Below are 23,499 nucleotides of genomic sequence, written 5' to 3'. Positions count from 1 at the left end.
TATACGTATTCATTAATTATTCTTTTTTTTTTTGAAGGAATTATTCTTTCTATTTGAAATTGATGTATTTATTCGTAAAAAAATTGTGTTGGCTTTGTAACATGGATGCCTGAAATTTTGATCAAGGGAAAGATTTTTCCTATTCTGTTATTTTTTATTACCATTTTCTTTTTCCTGATCTTTTCTTTATGGGCGCTAGCTATATTAACCTGATGAGACGCAGGGAAACTTTAAACCGTCGCTTCAGGAAGGCGATGCTTAGTTCCAGTTACGGTTCGTTAAACCGTCGTCGCTTTACTCTTTTAGCGATGGTTTTAGCAACGGTTTGACCGTCGCTAATTTTGTTTTTTTTTTTTTTGGTAGTGTTTGGATACAAATAAATTGCAATTCAGAAATTAACACTATTTTATACATGAACATGACCTAATACCTAATATAATAAGGTAAAAACTCGTGTGAGACGGTCTCACGGATCGTATTTTGTGAGATAGATATTTTATTTGGATCATCATGAAAAATTATTACTTTTTATGCTAAGAGTATTACTTTTTTATTATAGAGATCGGTAGGGTTGACCCGTCTCACAGATAAAGATTCGTAAGACCGTCTCACAAGAGACCTACTCATGAAATAATATTTTATTTAACATTACACAGTTTTAATATTATGTCATCTGTAGCATTCCCCAAACTTAAAAAATCTGTTTTTAAAAAAAGAAAAGAAAATCAGGCCTCGTGATCATAAACCATCTGTAAACTCGAGTATTTCTAATTGTAGTCGATACACGAATGAAACTTAAACCACTAGCAATAGCCATAGCTTGTCTCGATCGAGAGAACCAATTACATCCCAAAATTGATCGGCGTGAATAGTATGAGGTACAATAATTTAAACAAAAACGAATAAGTTATGCTTGAATTAATATGTTTCAAATTTCTTAGTTTTGTTACACAATCAAGAAAAACTTCTCTTAATATCAAGTTATGCAATTTGATGGATTTCAAATATACTCATGACTAATGTCGTTAGAGTTTCATCCATTAAATCTTTTCGCAAATCAAATCTATAAATTCCACCGCATAGTTTGAAAAGGATCCGATTTAACAACAGAATTTATATCAATGCGTTTGAAGCAGTTCTAGACAAAGCTACAATCATAGAATGAACGCACTAAATTTCATGGTTTTTCAGGGCTGATCATATCAGTCCCTTAATTAAATCTCAATATTAGGTCATGAATTAAATCTGAATAACGATTTTCCTTCCTATCACGAGGTTCTCGAGTGTGAGTTGGGTGGTTCTTTTGGAAAAATTGGAAAAGTTGTGAAGATTTTCACACCACTTCAAGAAATGGATCCTATGGGTACTTATTTATACAAGTAAAAAAATAGTGGGATATTAATTATAGGAATGCAAGTAACTAAACCATGCCTTAAGAGGCCGGTGATAATTATCTTAATATTTGTCACACATTTACAAGGACAAAAGTTTAAGAAAGAACATGGAACAAGTACAATTTTTATCCAAGCGCAAAACACAGAGAGCTGTTTTTTCCCTCGCATTTCGTACATAAAAAGATGAGCCATTTCACCAGCAGTATTATTGGCAAACGATCAAGAACACTGCAATACGAAGATAAATCTTACATATTGCATGCACATCCATATCCACACGATCATAGGCTAAGAGATCTTCAATCGGCTTTCTTGGATGAATTTTGGCTTGGGGCATGCCGACTATTAGAGTAAGATGAAACTGCAGAACCCGTTATGTAGAAGAATCGCTTTCCCAGACCGAGGCTTTTCTTAGCTGCCAGCCACAAGGTCCAAAAGAATCCAATCCAACCTGTTCATAGAATGATCAATGAGTATGAATCATACATGGAAAAAGATACAGATTCACTCCTGATTAAAACGCGAGTGAAATTGCAGTAAAGTCTTAACTTCGATCCAACAGAACTAAGCCGAGTGTTACCAAATGTAAGATATTATACGTCGTAAAGTCATCCTGTGATAATAAACTTGATTGTGTGCTCTCTACAATGATCTGATATGTTGTGTGAATTCAGTATTTTTTTAGCTAAATAAACCTGGTTGTATGCTCTAGAATTCTAGAGGACTTGAGTGCATAGATTTCAATGTTTTCTCCTTCCTCCTACAATCAAAACAAAATACTGTCTTCATCAATTGTCCTTACTTTGTCATCCAAATTTATGTTTTCACCCTCGGAGTATGAGACTAAATTTTGGCAAACTACCAATGCTGTGCCCAACAATTCAGAAATAAATAAGTATACATAAATACGAAAAACTTAACTCAGATTACCACTTAAAATACAAATATGTAATATGACATGGTCTGAGGTTCTCATTTATCACAATCTGAATATTTTTCATGAACTTCATTTCACTGACATAAAAATTGCAGGTCCCATTTTCTCTTCTTGTGGTTTTTGCAAAAGCTAGAGAGGTCGCTATATGCATGTGTATTTATCACGCAGTGATATGAACAGTTGAACTGATTGAGGATTTCTAAGTTGGCCAAGTAACATGCTATTGATGCCACAATGATTGGCAGAAAGGGCTAACTTAACCTATTTCAGCTTTATGTGATTTTTCCTACAATAATCTATCCAGGAGTGAAGAAGATCAATAGCTAATATCATGTAAATAAGCCATTTGCAGAATTGCCATTCTCGCTTTCTAAAATGCCAAGTATAGGTAGATACCTGGCAGCATTCATGACAGAACCTATAAATCTTCCCAAGTTTGCTTCATTCTATTTCTTAAGACACGACGGAAGGAGTGCAAAACAAGACTTGCTGTCTGCTGTCATTAGCTTTACTCAAAGTAATATAAAAGACAACAAAAACAGAATTGTACCAGTACCTGTAGCAATAAGAACAGCAATAACCGCAGTAATTGTGGTTGTGGAAATTACAAATACAGCCACAGCTAATGCCCCAACATAAATGGCTGCAATGCAGGTAAAAAATAGAGCCAAGAATCCTCCAGCTGCTGCTAAAGACATAAGAAGAGAAATCACAACAGCATTGAAGGTTGCTGCAACAAAGAAAAGGAGAAACACCGACAATCCTATCAAGGAGAGAAAAGCAATTGTCCCAACCTGCAGCAATTCAGCATCCAAATGAAAACATCATACTGAATAAAACAACATATTCTAAAAGTAATGAAACTTTTTTTTAATAACACGGCCGAGCAATAGGGAACAGGAGTCTAAGGGGACTCCAACGTTTATATATGTAGCTGAAACTCAGGTACTTTGAGGGGAATTGAGCCTTTCCTCTAAGATAGTATAAATCTAATCAAACCAAGGAAAGTCGTGATGAAGACTTTCCCACGAATGAAGTTTACTTAAGAACACCAGCTCCAGAATCCTATCATAAGCTTACTTGTTGAATGAAGTTTTGATAGAAAATACCAAATGACGCAAAAACAGACGAGCAATTGTCATGAGATCAGACAAGCTAATATTATTATCTCATTTAAATGTTAAAATACTTCTCAGCTCATGGAATTAAATAATAGAGTGTAGATGATGTAAGGATAATAAATTGAAACATATGAATATCATAAGGATATTGTAGAACTCCCAATTTCTGGCAGAAACAATGGTATGAAAACAATCAATTGTTGGGCTGCCAAAAGTTACAAGGTTTGTAATATCTACAGTTTTAAAAGTTTAGATTAGTGAAGTAGTAATTTTACCAAAAAAATTGAACAATAACTGCAAAACAGATTAGATGGTAGTGGTTGACTAAATGGAGCGGCAATCTGATACAATTAATGAAGCGATTGGCAAAGTCGTCACGAGTCATGGTCTGAGGGAGTAAAATGCAACGAACCCATTCTCATAAAAGGAAAATCACGAGTCTTGATAGCTTCTTACTAGAAAATTGCTAGACAGTCAATGAATTAAGCTAGCTAAACAATAACAGCGGCAAGATCATTAATTTAGTACCCAAATCCGGAAAGCAGCAGACAGAATGCTTAGGAACAAATATACTCACGGAGACTACGAAAAGCGCACGGAGAGGGCTGCCGCGGCGAGTCCAGGCGAGAATATGGGCAGCAGTGTTCCTCGACGCGTCGCGAAGCAGAGGGATATTATCGGAGAGGGAGGCTTTGATCCTCTGCAGCAGCGGTACCGAAGCGTACCCCGAATCTGAATCGGGGAAGAAGATGGCAGCAATCAAACGGTTGACAACTGTGTAGAGGGTCAAATCCGGTGCTTCTTGTTCACTATCCCGTGCATCGTCACCACCAATCGAGATCCCATTGGGCGTTTTAACATCATCGTACTCCGTCATATTTCTTCTCACACTCGCTGCGTGGATATCTGGAGACTAATAATCAAGGGTCATCAGTGTAGGATTGATTCCATTTTGGTGGAAATTTGGTTTTGCGATGTCTGAGAGATGAAATCGGAACACGTCGTTCAAGATCATGAACATTTATTTATCTTCTATGTTCTTGATCCTTCTCGTCACGTGGCATATTTTATTTATTTAAATAATAATTAAATATCTAAAAACATTATAAATAGTACATAAATATATAATAATTTTATTATCCATAATATTAGATTTTAGAGTGTGTCTCATGTGAGACCGTCTCACGGATACTAATCTGTGAGACGGGTCAACCCTATTCATATTCACAATAAAAAGTAATACTCTTAGCATAAAAAGTTATACTTTTTCATGGTTAACCCAAATAAGAGATCCGTCTCACAAATTCGACCCGTGAGACCGTCTCACAAAAATTTTTGCCTAGATTTTATAGGTTCAACTGCACCATTGAACAATTACTTTCTACGTGCATCCCAAACTGAATACATATACAATTTTTTTTTCAAACAATAAATATACATTAACATAAATTACAACACCTTGAAAATTTTTGTTGGAGTATTGATGAAACGTCAGTATTTTTCGGTGATATGTTAATGTTTTGATAAAAAAAAATTTAAAGTTAGGCATTCATAACATCAAGTCAGTAAATCTCGAGTTACAGAAAGTAACTAGAGGTGTCCATGCGCTTATCATATGTAATCTCGGTAGTGTCCTTAGACCTTAAAGCTGAAATTTTGGCTATTCGTTAATGTGATATGGATCTTTGTCTACATATGGTTGTTTCTTATGTTTGTATTTATTCTGATGCCAAAGAGGCGGTTCGTTTAGTTCTCAACCCATATTTGGACACCGGCCATATTGGTGTATTAGCTATTGAAGTTAATTCTATATTCCTAGTCATTCATTTTGTGTCGATCAAGCAAATATATGTATCGTCGGTCATTCACACTTTCTTACTCATACAACATTCAATAGCTCTTTCAATTTACTTTGGCTATATGTAAATTGGCTTTCTTGTTTTGTTAATGTTTTGATAATAAAAAACTTAGAACTAATAAAAAAAATAATCCACGAACTAAGATACATATTTAATAAGTTAAATGACGAAAATAAAAAGACAAGTCAACATACGTTTGAAAAATTGAATAACGATGGCCACAATTCGATTCGCAAATCTAACATGATTATGTCTTAAACACAACAATAAGCTATTTAGTCCATTTTATTTGAATGCACTTTATTCTAGAAATTGTAAATAACATAACAGATATTACACTTTGAAAATTGTAGTAATTAAATTTGTTCAAATATTCAAATAGCATAAAAGTAGTCAGAAATAAGTCTGATTGACTTGTAATATAGCAAAGTGAGAATTGACAGTGGAAACAAAATAAATGAATCATATCTTCGTTAGCAGTAGTACTTTTCAAATTAAATTTATCATTTAGTATATAATATCAAATATAATAATTCAAAAAAAATTAAAATAAAATATAATTTGATACATAATTTCTTGAAAAAATCCAAAATCACGATACCATTACCATAATATATATAAACATTTAATTGATTAATTGTAATTTAGTAGTATAACATCTTCTCTTTTGGCACGTGATATTACTGAAACGCTGCAATCTATATCTGTATCTATCTGTTAACTCGTCCATTAATCTCGGGTTCTGTTGCAACCATGCATATATATATATACCTGTTCGATTCGATCTCTTTCAACTGCCAGATAAAGCTCTCTTCCCGAGCAAATCACACAAATTTCTTCATCAATGAAGGATTGATGGATCTGTTCTTCGTACCAAATAGAGGCAAACCTTTCTTCGTCGAAGTGGGCTACTTCGATACGGTGCTGGAAATCAAGGAAAAGGTTGAAAAATATCAAGGAATCCCCGTAGCCAGGCAAACCCTAAGTTTCGACGGCGACGTCCTGAAAGATGAACTCAATGTACACTACTCCGAAATCCTTGATCGATCCCGGATCGAGCTGCTGATCGCTCCGGATCCCAACGTCATGAACGACGAAAGCCTTTCGTCGTCCAAGATCCACCTCTTTCTGAAGATGCCGGCTTCCAAGGTTGGGATCACGGTTAGAATGAATGTTACCGAAAGCATTCGAGGGTTGAAAGAGAAAATCCAGGAGATTGAAGGCATCCCGGTTAGTAGACTTGTTATCCATGCGAATGGGTTCGAGTTGCATGATCGTCGATCCCTTCAAGATTGCGGGCTCGGCGATAATTCAGAACTCAACGTCCTCGTCCAGGCATCTCCGGAAACCACTTCAACGGGGTCATCTGTGCATGCTGTGACTAGACCGCGGAAGTTGAAGATCTTCGTCCTCACTAAACATGGCACTAAGAGAGTCACGTTGGAAGTTAATCCGTGGGAAGATGTTGGCGAGCTGAGGCCAAAGTTGCAGAAGCTGGAAGAAGAAATGAAGCTTGATCTTCCCAAAGACGGGTATTTCTTTATCTACAAACAAAATGTGATGGACGATGATAAGTCTTTCAGGTGGCATCATGTTGGAAAAGAGGATACAATCGAGATCTTTAGTGGGAGTGTTTCCGGTGGATCTTGATTTTGAAAAAAAAAAACAAGTTTTTGGTCGGGTAATGATCTGTGATTTTTCAGACTGTGGTTGAATTTTTTTTCCTGAGATTTTTTCTGTGTAAATTATAATGTCGACATTATCCATATTCTTTGATACAGAAAGGAGAATTCTTGCTAACGTTTCAATCTCATGCACTAGTTTTATTGATTAATGGTTGTCATATTTAAAAATTATCGTATGAAATATGTTAGTGTTTTTAATTTGGTCTTTGATCTTTGATCTATATTGTGACCTAAAACATGTAAATCGATGGAACTATAATAAAAAAAATTCATCATGTATTTTTAGGTCGCTCTTGATTGAAGAATCTTAGATGTTGAATTTCAAATTGATTTCTAAATAGATAAAATTAAAGTAATTTACATATCACAAGTTATATAATTTTAATGAGTATGTCTCTTATAAGACGGTCTCACGAATTTTTATATGTGAGACGAGTCAACCTACAGATATTCACAATAAAATATAATACTCTAGCATAAAAAGTAATACTTTTTCAGGGATGACTCAAATAAGATATCCGTCTTACAAAATATGACTCGTGAGATCGTCTCAAACAAGTTTTTGCCTATTTTAATAGTAAATAGCGTACGCAATATGTAACAATCTCAGTTTTTTTATATATTATAAGTTTAATAAATGTTTGTTTATAAAGTTTCGCTTAGTTGAAGACTGATAATTACATATCAAAACAAAATATTTGAAAATTAAAAATAGGATGATATTTATTATAGATATGGTGGTTTATAACCTCCATGGATTAGTGATATAATATTATTAGAGATAAGTTTAAGGGGAGTTCAAAATAAAATAAGGATTTAATTAGTGATATTTCTGGAAAATTAATTAACCAAATTGAATAGAATAGATAGATTGTGACAAGTTTTAAAACACATTCAAAACACTTGTAATTTGAAATTCATCCATCAAATCTATTTTTCCAACTAAAATACATCAATGATCCAAATTCACATATCATCAATTCGATCATTACGAATGAAATCCATCAATCAAGCATATAATAAATATTACCTATTGCGAAGAGGTACGTGTTCCAGGACGAAATTATTTTGTTTGATATTTCTCGAGTCATTCACAAATTTTTAATATTTTACGAAATTTAATATATAATATATTAAATATACATATCATTCCGAGTTTTTTAACTCTTATTTTCGAATAATAAATTGAATAATGATCATGTTTGAATATTTCGAGTCGAAATTGAACTTAAGCTACAATTTGACTCAGATCCGACCAAAAAATATTTAACAACTCGAATGTAAAGCATCCCACTTTTTTCCACGATAAATATGATGAATATCAGTGTTCCGTGACACATGATATATATCATATAAAATTTGTTTGCGTGACAATTTTTGTGTAAAAAATATATGTATTTTATTAAGATGTGATATTTATAAATTAATAATTAGATAATATATACTAAAATATTTTGAAGTTTCAGATAATCTAGAGATAAGTGAGAGAAAAAATCAGAAAAATATAAACATATATACGAAAATTATCAATACATATACACCAGCAAAATTAACCAACAAAGAGTACAAAGATAAAATAGTAAAAAAAATTGTGTCATATCTATATATAAAAGTTATGAATATGAAATGGTATGTTTTTTTAATAATATAGTATAGAATAAAATTAAAATTTGTAAAAGAAAATGGTTTGCTAAGGGAACAACCGAGGGGTTCCGAAGTGTTAATTACCTGCCTAATTCCGTTAATGAGCCCCTAAGTTTTTGTCAACTCTTCTGTGAGAAATACCGAAGCAACCCTCTCATTCGCCATATATCGAGATCTCCTTTGTCAACTCGCTACTTCACTATCTCAACATTGAAATCTTGCGATCCTCCTTCGAATACGCTCGCGTGAAAATGGAGAGAGGGGCTTGGTTCGCCGTCGTTTTGCTCCTGCTGTGCGCCGTGGTCACGGTGAGGTCCGATGCGTCGGATCACAAGTACAAACTCCGAGATCCGGTGCCGCTCTATGCTAATAAAGTCGGGCCATTTCATAATCCTAGGTGAAACCCTTTCTTTCTGATTGATTAGTTATTGTTTCGGCAGCCTTGTGGGTTATTTGTATTGGGTTTGTGCGATCTGTTATTGGTCTTCTTTTCGGGGATTTGATCACCGTTTTGCTCTGGGGTTGGGAAATTGGCGTTAATTTGTATCGATTGAGTTTTTTGGGTTTGTGAGGTTGGAGTGGAGTAGGATCTTGTTGTTCGTGACTGACATTGCTGGATTTAGATTGTTTGTTAAGTTGGACTGACTTCTTTTGTTAAGGAAGGTATTCTTCTGATTTTTCATTGATAGATTATTTTGCCCCGTCAATTTTCCGTTGATTGCATGAGAATATGCTTACGGTTTGTGCATTTGTATTGAGTTGCGGAATCTGCTGCAAGATTTGATTTTGGAGGCTGCCTAATGGATTTTATTTTTTGTTCTTTTGGATTTGGTTTCTATTTCACTGCATTGCCGAGGGATTGAGAAAAATTCCTGGATTGATCATACAGAGGCCTTCTCTTTAATCATCAATTATCACGGTTCCTGAAGTTTTAAAACTTCGTGGGCACATCGTGAAGAAAATAGACAAGTTCTATGGAATCTCTTAAACAGGAGATAGCTATGAAAACAAACATGAGTTTTGAATGATTGCATTGTCATTTATTTGTTAGGAAAAACCAAGATTATATTTAACGCATACACTGTCTCCAATCAAAATATAGGTGAAAACACTTTGGAAGCTATGATATGTGCGGTGCTCCAATACATGATCGTTTTTCTTCATTTTGTCAGCGTTCTGACTTCTGAGTGGAGTTTGATCGGGAATATATGTAAATATAAAAACTATTTTATTATGATGCATCAGTGACTGATATATTTGTTTCTTGTGCCAGTGAAACATACCGGTACTTTGATCTTCCTTTCTGTTCCCCAGGTTTGCTTCTTATCATTTAATTTCTTTGTTTTCTTTAATTATGATTTGCTAAGATGTACTGGTTGGAAATGTTTTTATGAACTAATATCTTGTCGTTGGTGGAATCTCCTTGGTAGGTGATGTGCAAGAGAAGAAAGAAGCCCTGGGGGAAGTTTTGAATGGCGATCGACTTGTCAGTGCCCCATATAAGCTAGATTTTTTGCAAGATAAAGACTCTGAAGTTGTTTGCAAACAGAAGTTAACTAAGGACGAAGTTTCGAAATTCAGAAGTGCGATATCAAAAGACTACTATTTCCAAATGTACTATGATGACTTACCCCTCTGGGGTTTCTTGGGGAAAGTTGATAAAGAAGGAAAATCTGATCCCAGCGAGTTCAAATATCATCTATTCAAGCATCTTCATTTTGAAATATTCTACAATAAGGATCGTGTTATTGAAATAAATGCACGAGCTGACCCTAGTGCCCTTGTAGATGTAACTGAGGATAAGGAAGTTGACGTTGAGTTCATGTACACTGTAAAATGGAAGGAAACAGAAACTCCTTTTGAGAAGAGAATGGAAAAGTATTCACAGTCTTCTTCACAGCCTCGTCACTTGGAAATACATTGGTTCTCAATAATCAATTCATGTGTGACAGTTCTTCTTCTGACTGGTTTTCTCGCTACTATTCTCATGCGAGTTCTTAAGAATGATTTTGTCAAGTGAGCACATTCTAGTTATCTATTTCTCAGAGTTGGAATATTTTTCGTGTTGAATGTTGTTTTTATTATTCTATCCTTGTAAAGGTATGCTCATGATGAGGAGGCAGTTGATGACCAAGAGGAAACAGGTTGGAAGTACATACATGGTGATGTATTCAGGTATCCCAAGTACAAATCTTTATTCGCTGCATGCCTTGGTTCTGGGAGCCAGCTGTTTACTCTGTAAGTATATCAATTAGCTGCATTCTTCTCTCAGACTTAAGGATCAGTTTCAGATTGTTTATCACAAAATGTTGAAATCTTGTGTTTGTTTATATTATCCGCAGCACGGTGTTCATTTTCATACTTGCATTGGTTGGTGTATTTTATCCTTACAATCGCGGAGCTCTATTCACTGCTTTGGTTGTCATTTATGCACTTACATCAGGGATCGCTGGCTATACGGCTGCCTCTTTCTATGGCCAACTGGAAGGGAAAAACTGGGTATGTAAGGGTTTCCGTGTCCTTTTGAAATTGACTTTGATTCAGCTATACGATCAGTTTAACGACATTAGCACAGATTAAAATCTAACTGAAATGTGTGTAGTAGTAAATATATTTAACCGATTAAATATTAAAAGAAGAAACTTTATCTTTTGATTTCAAGGATTTGTTGTTATTATTGCATGCCTTACAATGTTGAGTTTTTAGTCACATATTAGATGTTACTGTTAGGCGTCCAGTAAGGATTTGCATCCATATTGACTCATTGTGACTTAGTTGATCCGTTCAACCTTCAGTCTACTTAACTGAATAAAGGATACATAGTTGCGAAACTTTTCAATGTGAATTTACCTAAAACAAGATATAGTTGCTAAACTTGTCAATGGGAATTGCTGGGCCTATGATTGACATGTTTCTGAACGTGACGCGTTCAAGCCTAGCCGCCTAGGTCAGTAGGCCCTTTAGTTTGTGCTGAGTGAACTTGTTCAGCCTTATGAACGGGCAGACCAGAAATTGTTCTTTTTTGCAATACTTAGCACAAAAGTAAACTTAGTCTTTCGTGACTAAACCTAGTATATCATGATGGAATGATCAAACTAGATGCTAGTTACTTTATTGGGATATACAGCTTCACTTTTTTGTGTGTGGTTTTTTTAATCTTTTATTATGTTGACCCAATTTGACTAGAACGTGAGGTAGCTTGTTTGACTAAAGAACCTATTTATTTGTATAATGATTATTTAAAAACCTACTGGTGCTAGGGTGGGGTATTGGTGGGGGTCTGGGATAGAAGAGAGTGTGATTTGCTTGGATTCTGGAGGTAGATCTGCATGGTAGAGCTGCTTTAATATTTTTTCTCTCGTCCTATGAAAATTCATTCCGGTTATTTAGACTCCATTTTGTTGGCCATCACTGGAAGCGAACTACAGATTAATTAAGATTGTTAATGCCTGCAAGTTGTTTTGGGTTGATTTTAGTTTTGTTTGATGGGAAAATGCCTCTTTGATTTGTTTACAATTAAATTAAACAAAGAAAATGGAGAAAGACTCTGATGTTATAGACTTCAAAAGATGTTGGTCTGATGCCTCCTCTTTCAACCTATAGGTTCGGAATCTTTTGTTGACTGGAAGTCTATTTTGCGGACCACTATTTCTTGCATTCTGCTTCCTTAATACTGTTGCAATTGCTTACAGTGCCACAGCGGCACTGCCATTTGGTACCATTGTTGTCATCTTTCTTATATGGGCTCTTGTGACATCACCGTTGTTAGTCATGGGAGGGATTGCTGGAAAGAATAGCAAGGCTGAATTCCAAGCTCCGTGTCGCACCACAAAATATCCCAGAGAGATACCATCTCTACCTTGGTATCGTGGGACTCTGCCTCAGATGGCTATGGCTGGATTCTTGCCTTTCAGTGCCATATACATTGAACTCTATTACATATTTGCCAGTATATGGGGCCATAGGATTTACACCATCTATAGTATTTTATTTATAGTCTTCATCATCCTTTTGATCGTTACAGCCTTTATCACTGTGGCATTGACTTATTTCCAGCTTGCTGCTGAGGACCATGAATGGTGGTGGAGGTATAACATGCTTTCTTTGTTTTCAGGTTTTTGTTATATTTATTGTTGGGATTTGTTATCCTTTATGCTTATACGCATCAATTGCTAAAGTCAGATCTAATCAGCCACAGCTAAATAGTTCTCATTGATATGTAGATCATGTTAGTTCGCTAGAATAGCGCATCAGTTTAGATGCGATTGTGTGATCAAAGTTCAAATTACTAATGGGCTTAATCCATATGAACCCTATTTTTATCCTATTAAGAAGATTTTAATGCTTCACTATTCATTACTAACTCGATGCATGGGGATACCCTAAACTCGTCTTGAAACCACCGATAATATGAAATGTGAGGAAACCCTGTATTATGTTTTGTGAATCTCTCATTTATCATTCATTTTTCTCATCCACATGATTGAGCAAACATTTTAGGGTTGATTTTGGTGGTTTCTCCATATTATTAGGTCTCGTCATTGTATAAGGATTTCTACTCGATTAACCTGAATTATTATTTTATATCAACCTACTTGTGCGTGAGTTATTCATGAGATTACCTCGTGAGAGCCTCATCTAAGTTATCTTACCATAGTTTCTTACCTATCGAGAAACTTACTGATTTGATTGATGGGATAATTTTGCAGGTCCTTTCTGTGCGGTGGATCTACTGGGCTGTTCATATATGGATACTGCTTGTATTACTTTTATGCACGTTCAGACATGTCTGGCTTTATGCAAACTTCATTTTTCTTTGGGTACATGGCTTGTGTTTGCTACGGCTTCTTCCTTATGCTGGGGACAGTCGGATTCCGTGCAGCACTGTTTTTTGTCAGACACATTTACCGCTCGATCAAATGCGAGTAGCTGTAAGTTGAGTCATTGGACCGTGTCATTCTACGTAATGTTTGATAACTATTGCAAGTCAATTTACAATGAAAGAGTAACGTTGAGGACTATGGGCCTTCTCAAATGGGAGATTCTAGTGTCGTCTTTCAGAGTCACTCTTCAAAGGTTACTTATTTCTGTTAGTTGTCGCTCTTGATCATAAATATATAAGAAATTAATATTTAACACACAAGTATAACTTGAATAAATAGATATCAGATTTAAATTATGCACAAGTATGAATATTTGTGCAATGTCTCATGACAAAAATTCGCTAGAAAAATACGTAAACGTTTACACCAAAATAATATTAATCAAAATAATAAAACCAAATTTTTTGACACTCCAAGAAATTAAAATGTATCAAAATAAACAAAAATCAAAACTAGATGCATAGACCGAAATTGCTTAAGAACAATAGAAGAACACTCTTCGATCAACACTCTGTCTCAGTATTGTTTTTCACGTGTCTTCAGCACCAATCAGTTGTATCAAATCAAACTAGTGTAGAAATACAAAATTCTTAATTTTTAATTTAAATAAAAGATAAAGATTAATTAAGAATAAAACGTTCATTTCAGTTCATTTCAAGTTCATTTCGCAATACCCAGTTTTGCTACCCACTGGAACGCGTTTCTTTGAACCTAATGCCGCTTGCACTGCCTTATTCCAAGATAGAAATCTGGTCTTTGAAAGTTGTGTGTTTGAGATTTGTCAGAGCCCAACTAGCAGGGATTTAAGGCTTGCCTTTTATCTTGTTGGGTTGGCTTGATTTGTGCTCGAGCTTCTGGTTTTTGATAAATTTATCCTATATCATATATGAGCTGAGTATATATAAGCTCTATTCGAGCTTGCAGCTTGAGCCTTTTTGATAAGCGAACCCCAAGTTCAAGTTCGCCAGCTGCACATCGAAAGGCTCAAGCTGAGCTCATTAAGTGGCTATTCAAGTTCACGAGCTGCACATCAACTTAAGAACTAAAGCCTGAAGTTAAACTTGTTATAATTAGAGCTCGCCGAAATTCATGTGCTAGGTTGTTCATCTACATTCCCGCTGGTTTTCAGATCATGTTGATCCATGATAATTTGTTGAAAAAGTAAATTTATTTGTCTACCTAGCTAGAAAAGTATTTCTATAATCGAATTATTATTATATAAATTTTCTACTATTATTATTTACTCAAATCAGAAGTAACGAGAGTTTAACTCGTCAATATGTATATATACATGCTCTGCCAGTAAAATATTTCAAGTACTTTGAGTTGGATGAAGCTCATCATGATCCCGAATTATGATTATATACTAAAATGAAATCAAACATTCCATAGTTGATTTAGTTCCGATCGGCTATCTTTGCGGAGGATCAAATGTGGACGACAGAAAACTGAAACATAAACGACATGACGCTGGACAAACATCTACTTCACATGTAAAAACAAAAGGCTTCAAAATTTGAAATCTTCATTTAATGCTTATTGGCAATCAAGATTCCATGGTGGACCAAAGTGCATAGCACCATAAAAAGGAATGTTCTTGTCCAAGGAAACCATAACCACATAAATGTTGTCCAGAACTTTTGAAACTACAATCCCATTAGCTTAAATCAAACTTCAAACAGTGGTTCTTGCAAATAGAAAATATTTTGTTCCCAAGATTGATGCCATTCCACGACAACAAAACAAAACGATTTTTAACATTCTGATCCAATTTTGATATATTGTAAGAATAGAAATTTTGAAATTCAACATCCATCACAACAAGATTACCATTTACTTAGCACTGATTTATTTTATAGGATCATCAAATGAACTATTCCTTGGATTAAGACAAACCTGATCCACAAGCAACAGCGTCAAGAAAGACATTAAATTCATCACGAGTACAAAAATCATAAAACCAAGTCAACCCCATAAACTGCTGCACTGGACCTCTCTCCTATTAAAACAACTACAATTAAACAAGAACGTACCTGATGTACACTAACCATAGCCAAATACACAACACATAAACATGGAAATCTAGAACCATCCTCCAATTAAAACAGCTATCGAAGTACATAAACATCTAAAGTTAAAGAACCAGAACAAGTCGACCTGCAAATTTTCTCAAGCCTCTACACCATTCTGCATCAGCTCGGGATTCACCTTTCTTGGCCGCCCCCTTGGTTTTCCAGACTTGGAAAGGTTTGGTGGCCCTGGTGGAAGCTTTGGTTTCTTGGGGGCAGGAGGCGCATTGGGATCTTTTCTTGGGCGGCCCCGTGGTCGAGGAGGAGCAGGGACAGCCCCTTCCGGTAAAGGATCTTTCGGCTTCGAAGGCCTGCCACGACCACGTTTGGGCGGGGCATCAGGGCCCGCCTTGATGTAGTTGTTCTTGATCAGTAGAAGCTCCCCATTGTCTTTCATCCTGTTCAGGTGATCCGATAGCAAATTAGCATGCCCAGCTGGCATTTCTCCGTATTTCGACTCCATGAATTTCGTTATAGATGACTTGTTTGCTCCTCCTTGTTGCAGGGCATCCAGTGCTTCCATAATTATCTGAGAAGATGAAAATCAAAATCCCTTATGTTAGCAATATCTCTGAACAATTTTTCACTTCCAGAAGTGCAACGACATGATAGTACAATCAGAAGGGTACAAAAGTTGAAATCTTCATGAACACTCAAACTTGATACAAAGTAAAGGTCCTTCTTTTTCCTAAAAAGTTGAGCACCATTTTCAAGCCAGGACCAAAGATCTAAAATCCATTTCTTTACGAAATATTGAGTAATCATAACCAAGATTCGGTTAGAAGTGCATGCATATGCACATACATTCATAATTACCCCAAGTGCAAATAAAAAAACACTCGAAAACACAAAATGATGGTTCCAAGAACAATCGAAAAAAACGGGGTTCTCCAAAAACATGAGAATCGCCAACATTCTTCCCAAAACAAAAGAATCAACAAATTATTAAAGAAAATATTATAAGCAGGAAGAAAAGTATATTTTAAAAATTAAGAAGCAAAAGCGTAAGAGTACGAAACTCGACACTTTCACCTGTGGGTATGAAGGCAGTGACGGTGGTTTGCCGAGCTCCTCGGTTGCCATTGAAGCGAAAGCTTTGAAGTTGGAGAGAAAAAGCAAACAGACGAAAGGGACAGCTTTACAGTGAAAGAAATCTGTTTGAAAGAACTTATCGACAAAATTATTCCGAGGGTTTAATACGTGAAATATGAATAAAATAAAATAAAGTAGGCTTATTATTTTTTAAAAAAATAATAAAATAAAATAAAGTACACTTCCAGTAAAAATAAATTTTTTTTTACAAAAAAAATAGTGCTGTTTTTGAGAGCAATGGACGGTTGATTTGCGTAAAGGTTGTGATGATCAACTGATGAAATGCGTCGAAATGGTTTCACGAGAATCGATGACATGGAGGGGGACAGGGTGTCGGGGGTGGTTTGCTGGAGGGAGGGAAAGAGTATTATATTATATAAATTTTTTTTATCGAGTATTTCTCGAGAGAAAACATTTTTTTTACAAAGCTCCAATAAATTAAGAAATGTTACGTTTATGTATAATAATATTATAGTAGATTTTCGGTGAGATGGTCTAATAAATCTTTATCTATTAGACGCGACAATCCTACCGATATTCACAATAAATAGTAATACTCTTAGCATAAAAAGTAATACTTTTTCATGGATGATCCAAATAAGAGATCAGTCTCACAAAATATGACATGTGAAACCGTCTCACATTGTGTGTTTTTCCCATAACATTATTAAATATGCGATTTTCTCATTTTAATCCCATTACTAAATTTAGAAAATAAATTGTTCTTAGGATTGTAATTATACACTATAACTGATTTTATTCTATTTCCTGGTTATGATTGTGAGTGTGTATTATATATATACATATATATAAACAAAATTCATTTGCTTTTTAAATATATATTTTTATGTAATAAAATGAAACCAAAACGTACCCATGCAATCATACAAATTTATTTTTCTCCACAATAAAATTAAGAATGGGAACAATACAACCCCAGAAAATAATATTTTTACGAGGATTGGAGTAGTTTCACAGATATTACAGAAGGTGGGATTGAAGATGTCATGCAATCCAATGGAGTGCATTTGTTTCAGAAACGGGAGGCCCTTTAAAGCAAGAGCTCACCTCCCATGTCGGATTCACTATGCTTCCTGTAAGTACTTTGTTTTACACCAATTTCTACAATAACTCAATGGTGCGGGATAAAAGTTTGAATGGTTTTTTTAAAAAAAAAATTGTACCCGTAGTTATTTATTAGCCCGCATTATGCGGGGGGATGATATTGCTCCCAAATTTCAGGAAGCAGAATACTGGAAAAAGCTGCTTGGCCCTGTTTTTGTTTCCCTTAACTCTGATGTTGCAGCCAAGACCAACCCTTCCGTACTCTGGAACGAGGCCGAGCAGAGGGTACACATATCCATATTTTCCGTTCATCCGCACTTAAATGTGACTGGCCGATATTGTGACTCACCGGGAGATATTCGCGCGAACATCTTGTATAACATGCATCAAGAGTCATACTTTCAATTTAATATAGAACTACGTCGATATGTAGAAGAAAACTTGAAAGTGCTTTATGTGTGATATTGTGCGCAGATGTTGAAGGAAGTCGCTGGCTGGCCATATAATTTTCCTCTTTCGAATGACTTTCTCAAATCCAAACAAAGAGGTGCACAGTTAGTGGCCAACTACTCGTTCATGACAGGTAAATTATCCAATTTTTGTGGAAGATAGTCCTCTCCAAGTGCAATTAGAGAACCAAAATCCAGTTTCGGACCAATTTATTTTTCAAATTTAGAGTGTTGATTAATAATCACGTACTTTTAAAGCTGCAAACTGTTAATTGTCCCACATCGGTTGAATAAATAACCTTTGAGTGGTATATATGAGATTGGATAATCCTCCCCTTTGAACTTCCAATCTTGACACAAACATTGCAAATTCAATGTCCTTGACCCCGAGACTGTACAACTTACAATATGTCCTCTTCTTTAAAAGAATCCTAGTTTTGAATTTAAAAACATTTCTTTTTAAAAAAACCTGAATGTATTTTTTGTCGATACATAAATAAGCAACCTGTGCCAGCCGCTGCTGGTTTTATGAAGTTGGATTGGCACCCGCAGGGTGTCGGGGCTCATGGCAAACTGAAAGCAAGGTCACATCTCACTTTCCTCCATCCAGATTATGAAAAAAATTCTATAGAAAAAAGCTATTTTTAAAGATAAAAATTCACCTCCGCACTTTACAACCACAATGATATGCAAGGATAATGCACTCGCGAGGCATGGAATCCATAGCACTTGCCATTTTTACAGTACCGGCGTTGCGGGAAGTCGACTAGTAGATGGCATGAATACCACTTTTTTAACTCAAGAAGTAAACTTTGGGGCCATTTAGAAAGGTTATGTACGTTATATATGTCTAGAATGACCAACGGCTCAGGATGGCTAGCAGCACAAATTTTTCTAAATTTTTAATTTGTATGCTATAAATAAGCTTCGTATTTTATGGTTGGCATATCGTGATCAAATAAATATATACATGATCGATTAAAACAACATTTGTAAATATACATTAATGACGTAGGAACAGTAGCCTCTACTTTTCGGTGTGCACTTGGTAAATCGCGGACCAACACAATAACATGCAAGTTAGTTTGCTAAGATCATTTATTGATTAATAACATGACAAAAAATGAAAAAACATAAAAAGATATATGACCAAAAATATATTTTTTTCTGGTATGAATTCATCACGTTGGTTGGTTAAGGTTACGACATAGAACAGATGAGACTTGCAATTATCTACGATATTTGCGTATTAATTTCAAGGAAATTTATGTAGATATTTATTATTTGGAGATGAGTTTTTAAATTAGCTCTTTATTTGTTAAAATAAAATCATACATGACTAAATAACTGCATGAAGTAATGGAATGATGAGGTATCACCGATCAGTATTGACATAAGGCTGGACATTATTGAAATATTATCAACAATTCTGTTTAAAAAAACCACTAAAGGTACAAAAACAAGCCAATTTATTCTACTGAAACCAAATTATGACTATCTAATTAAATGAACGAAACCATATCAGGCCAACTTAAGAATGAAAATGGACCAAGTTATCTGTTAGTTATTCGAAACTCGATTCGATAAAATTTATATATTTTTCTCTAAATATATAATTTAGTTTTTAATTTTAATTAATATTTAAATTTATATATAATTTGTATTTTAAGCTCGTTTAGGCTCGAATAACCTCGAGAGCTATGAATATATTCGTTAAATAAAGTTCGAGCTCGGCTTGATTATTAACAAGTCATACTCAAGCTTTCAAAAATTTGTCACTGCTGAATTATATATATCTCCAGCTGAATATCTCGTAAAGAGACGTGCTTTTGTTTATGTTAATTTTGAAGTGTTTCTGTCCCTATGATAGTGACAAATCTTGTACTTTGTTTGGATTCAAGACTTCCATAGGAATATAATGGGCTCGCAACATCCAAAGAAATTTTTACTCCAGAAAATATTATTTAATTTCATGCCAATCTTTTCTTAATAAAGTTTTTGGTATTCGAATCCTCTTATACGATAGTCAGGATATTGGAAAAAACTCGAATGAGATAATCTCACTGTCGTATTTTGTGAGATAGATATTTTATTTGAGTCATCTATGAAAAAATATTACTTTTTATAATAAGCTATCGTTTGGTTCATGGTATGAGATATATAGTATGTAGATAAGTAATATTTTGTAATAATAAAATAAATAGAAAATGATAGTTAATATAGTGTTTGATTTAATTGATTTGATTGATTAAATTTGAGATAATATGATATTACCATTTTGTCATTGTTGAAAATATTAATATAATATTAATAATATTATTTATTAAGGGTAATATCGTAATTTTATATTATTGATTTGATTGATGTGAGATAAATTATTACGAATTTGATTGATGTGAAATAAATAAGAGTGAGTCTCATGTGAGACCATCTCACGGATCCTAATATGTGAGACAAGTCAATCCTACCCATATTTACAATAAAAAGTAATACTCTTAGCATAAAAAGTAATATTTTTTCATGAATAACCTAAATAAGATATTTGTCTCACAAATACGACCCGTGAGACCGTCTCACACAATTTTTTGCCAATAAATAATTAATAATTTGATTGATCGAGATGAATAATACTTGTACAAAACAAGTGATATGATAAGACTATTTATATTAGTACTTACAAGTATTTGAACCAAACAATACCTAAGAGTATTATTTTTTATTGTGAATATCGGTAGGGTTGACTTGTCTCACAAATATAGATTCGTGAGACCGTCTCACAAGAGACTTACTCCAAAATATTATATGATGTTGTGTATTTTTTATATAAAATGATCAATTCATGTGACAGTAAAAGAGGTTTCCAAGACAATAATTAATCCTCTTATATCTACAAAAAAAATAAATAAATAAATTATAAATTAGTCGAGTCAGAACCCACGACTAACAACCGCATCACTAAACAAGCTTTATCAGTAATGATACTCACGGAAAATCTAGGGTCCGATCCCAACGAGCGTCACTAGTTCAGACGTGGGCTTTAAGATGAACCTGAGCCTGAAATCAAGAAAAAGACCGTTAAGAGGGGGCCAGGAGGGTGTCCTGGCGTAGCTCCTCCGACGCTCAAGTCAGTGACTGAGGATATATGGGGGGAGCAGCTAAGGGTGCTGCTGAAAACAATATTCAATTCCTTATCATACGCTCAAACCTGGTATTTATAGGAGAATACCTGGGCTTGTCATGGGCCAGTCACCTGTGGGCCTCAGAGATGGGCCGGGAATTTGGGCCGGATCTTGATGGGTTCATCCATGGGGTATCAAGTAATAAAACAAGAAAGGCAAAAAAATCAAATACTTTATTTGCAATTATATTCTTATTTCCCTTATTAATAATACTATGATATTATGACTACAATATTTAGTTATTTTATCATTCATTTCACTTATTCACTTGATTTTACATATTCAATGACCAACAAACAAACAAAAATTAGAGCAATATTTTAATAAATTTAAACATATTTCAATAATATTATAAAGTATAAGGGCCTTAAACTTATCTATTTTTTTAAAAATTAATTTTATCATTAAATTTTAGATATTATTTATAATAAAAAAATGCAAAAATCAATGACAGATATTGTAATTGTGTAAGCAGTTTATTAATAAGGAATATGATCTCTTTAGTCAAATTGTCCATAATAAAAGAATTGCAAGAATTGAGGCAATTAGTTGAGTTAGGATATCTAATTTTCTAAATTTAATTAATGTGTAGCACAAAATTTAGCATAATTTGTTGTAGAAGATTTCCTCCCGAATCTCATGGTTGGCGTAAATTGTTTTTCCTTTTTTGTTTATAAGATTGTTCATGAAAAAAAACTAATAAGTAGAAAATTTGCCAACTTAAAGAATTTTTATTTGAAAATATCACTTAACTTCTATAACATATAAACAGTTGCTGTCAGATATGGAAACTTTCATCAGTTTTTTCCACCAAAAATTCTAACTGAGCACTATATGTAATACATAAATTAATTCGGATAAAAACTCTTGTAAGATCGTTTTACATATTAATTTTGTAAGATAGATATTTGACTCAATCTAGCTCATAAAAAAAAATATTTTTTATATCAAAAATATATTTTTATTAAAGATAGATCGCTTAAACTATTCTTATGAATATAAATTAATGAGATCGTCTCACAGAAGGAACAAAATAACCTAATTTCTATTTGTTGGAGTCACTCTTTTGGTCATGTTCCAATTTTCAAATTCCATTAACCTAAAACGAAAGCCCCAAATTTCCAACAAAACATAGTTTGTCACATGAAGTTTCTGTTGCTTTTGTAGCCTTTTCTCAACAAATCATGCTTGCAATATCCGAAAATTATTATAGAAAAGTTATTAGAATAAATGCGAGAAATACTAAAAGGTTACTTTCCTGAAAAATTATAATTTACTGTAATAAATAAAACATTACGTTTTTCATATTTGAAAAATTAATTATTTAAAATTATAATTTTACTTTTTCATTTTGCAAAGCAAACGTGTGTAGATTTTTAAAATTTTCCAAACTTCTATTTATTATTTATTAAAAGTTTAAATAGTTCAAAGTCTTATAAAATGAAATTATTTCTAAATTATGAATTTTTATATCTACCTTATGTTACATGTCTCACATCGGTTGGATATAATACCGAGAATTACATATATGGGCTTGGACAACCATCCCCTTTAGCTAGCTTTGAGGTTGATTTAAATTAAAATTTCAATCTTAACACCTTATGAGTGAAATTGGAAATTGGTCCATATAAGAGTCCCTAAATTTAATTAGGCCCACCTATAAATCTGTTACCCTCTCTTATTAATAATATTCAAATGTTCTTTTTTAGGACATTCATCGGGAAATTACGGATTTAAGGGTTGGATTGATTGTTTTTTTCGCCGAACACTCTCCGACGTCTCTACTTTGTTTTGTAACATATGTGACAACCCACGAAATGTGTTTTTAGATTTTCAAGAGTATTAATTAGCAAATTACGCGAATTGACTAATTATTCGAACCATCTTATTTCGAGAGAGGCCATATCTTAGCTGCATATACAATTATATATGATATGAATTACAATTTGCGCACCAAAATATTGGCAAGTGACGACGATGTGATAGCGCAATAGCTTGTCCAACTTGTTTAAAATTTCTCGTGGGTAAGCTAGGCCAAAAAAGTCAGCCACTACCAACCAAAAGACCTTTTGTTTTTTTTTTTTTTCCTAGAGTAAGAATTGAACTCGGGGTTTATAAAACA

The 23,499-nt window shown here is 34.1% G+C and overlaps 4 protein-coding genes across 5 annotated transcripts; 2 read left to right on the top strand and 2 right to left on the bottom strand.

Annotated features, from left to right (window-relative positions):
* Positions 1–1,417: 1,417 nt before the first annotated feature.
* LOC140841769 (uncharacterized) lies at positions 1,418–4,493 on the bottom strand. 2 transcript variants are annotated; one of them, XR_012120268.1, is made up of 3 exons: positions 4,030–4,493; positions 2,728–3,125; positions 1,418–1,845 (listed from the first exon to the last, which is right to left on the bottom strand). XR_012120268.1 is itself a non-coding variant. In XM_073209432.1 (3 exons), the coding sequence occupies exons 1-3, from the start codon at positions 4,327–4,329 to the stop codon at positions 1,694–1,696; spliced, it is 690 nt and encodes a 229-aa protein (XP_073065533.1). In that variant the 5' UTR covers positions 4,330–4,489; the 3' UTR covers positions 1,418–1,693. The 2 variants fall into 2 exon arrangements, 1 of the variants encoding a protein (XP_073065533.1); XM_073209432.1 differs by having other exon boundaries at positions 2,888–3,125; positions 4,030–4,489.
* Positions 4,494–6,121: 1,628 nt separating this feature from the next.
* LOC140840582 (ubiquitin domain-containing protein 7SL RNA1-like) lies at positions 6,122–7,061 on the top strand. Its single transcript, XM_073207764.1, has one exon. The coding sequence runs from the start codon at positions 6,167–6,169 to the stop codon at positions 6,959–6,961; it is 795 nt and encodes a 264-aa protein (XP_073063865.1). The 5' UTR covers positions 6,122–6,166; the 3' UTR covers positions 6,962–7,061.
* Positions 7,062–8,757: 1,696 nt separating this feature from the next.
* LOC140841768 (transmembrane 9 superfamily member 3) lies at positions 8,758–13,738 on the top strand. The gene is made up of 7 exons (XM_073209431.1): positions 8,758–9,037; positions 9,914–9,954; positions 10,071–10,656; positions 10,741–10,878; positions 10,983–11,139; positions 12,244–12,728; positions 13,350–13,738. The coding sequence occupies exons 1-7, from the start codon at positions 8,892–8,894 to the stop codon at positions 13,567–13,569; spliced, it is 1,773 nt and encodes a 590-aa protein (XP_073065532.1). The 5' UTR covers positions 8,758–8,891; the 3' UTR covers positions 13,570–13,738.
* Positions 13,739–15,439: 1,701 nt separating this feature from the next.
* On the bottom strand, positions 15,440–16,770 carry LOC140840581 (HMG-Y-related protein A-like). Its single transcript, XM_073207763.1, has 2 exons — positions 16,625–16,770; positions 15,440–16,121 (listed from the first exon to the last, which is right to left on the bottom strand). The coding sequence occupies exons 1-2, from the start codon at positions 16,673–16,675 to the stop codon at positions 15,693–15,695; spliced, it is 480 nt and encodes a 159-aa protein (XP_073063864.1). The 5' UTR covers positions 16,676–16,770; the 3' UTR covers positions 15,440–15,692.
* Positions 16,771–23,499: the final 6,729 nt, after the last annotated feature.

This window comes from Primulina eburnea, chromosome 9, assembly GCF_022965805.1.
Source record: "Primulina eburnea isolate SZY01 chromosome 9, ASM2296580v1, whole genome shotgun sequence".
Classification (NCBI taxonomy): domain Eukaryota; kingdom Viridiplantae; phylum Streptophyta; class Magnoliopsida; order Lamiales; family Gesneriaceae; genus Primulina; species Primulina eburnea.
This window is presented reverse-complemented; position numbering and strand designations above follow the sequence as displayed.

Coding starts and splice junctions, on each gene's coding strand:
- LOC140840581 (XM_073207763.1), bottom strand. CDS start 16,675: ATGGCAACCGAGGAGCTCGGCAAACCACCGTCACTGCCTTCATACCCA. Junction 16,122..16,624: donor CACTGCCTTCATACCCACAG/GTGAAAGTGTCG, acceptor TCATCTTCTCAG/ATAATTATGGAAGCACTGGA.
- LOC140840582 (XM_073207764.1), top strand. CDS start 6,167: ATGGATCTGTTCTTCGTACCAAATAGAGGCAAACCTTTCTTCGTCGAA.
- LOC140841769 (XM_073209432.1), bottom strand. CDS start 4,329: ATGACGGAGTACGATGATGTTAAAACGCCCAATGGGATCTCGATTGGT. Junction 3,126..4,029: donor GTGCGCTTTTCGTAGTCTCC/GTGAGTATATTT, acceptor GAATTGCTGCAG/GTTGGGACAATTGCTTTTCT. Junction 1,846..2,887: donor TGCTGTTCTTATTGCTACAG/GTACTGGTACAA, acceptor TTCTATGAACAG/GTTGGATTGGATTCTTTTGG.
- LOC140841768 (XM_073209431.1), top strand. CDS start 8,892: ATGGAGAGAGGGGCTTGGTTCGCCGTCGTTTTGCTCCTGCTGTGCGCC. Junction 9,955..10,070: donor TCTTCCTTTCTGTTCCCCAG/GTTTGCTTCTTA, acceptor TCTCCTTGGTAG/GTGATGTGCAAGAGAAGAAA. Junction 10,657..10,740: donor CTTAAGAATGATTTTGTCAA/GTGAGCACATTC, acceptor ATCCTTGTAAAG/GTATGCTCATGATGAGGAGG.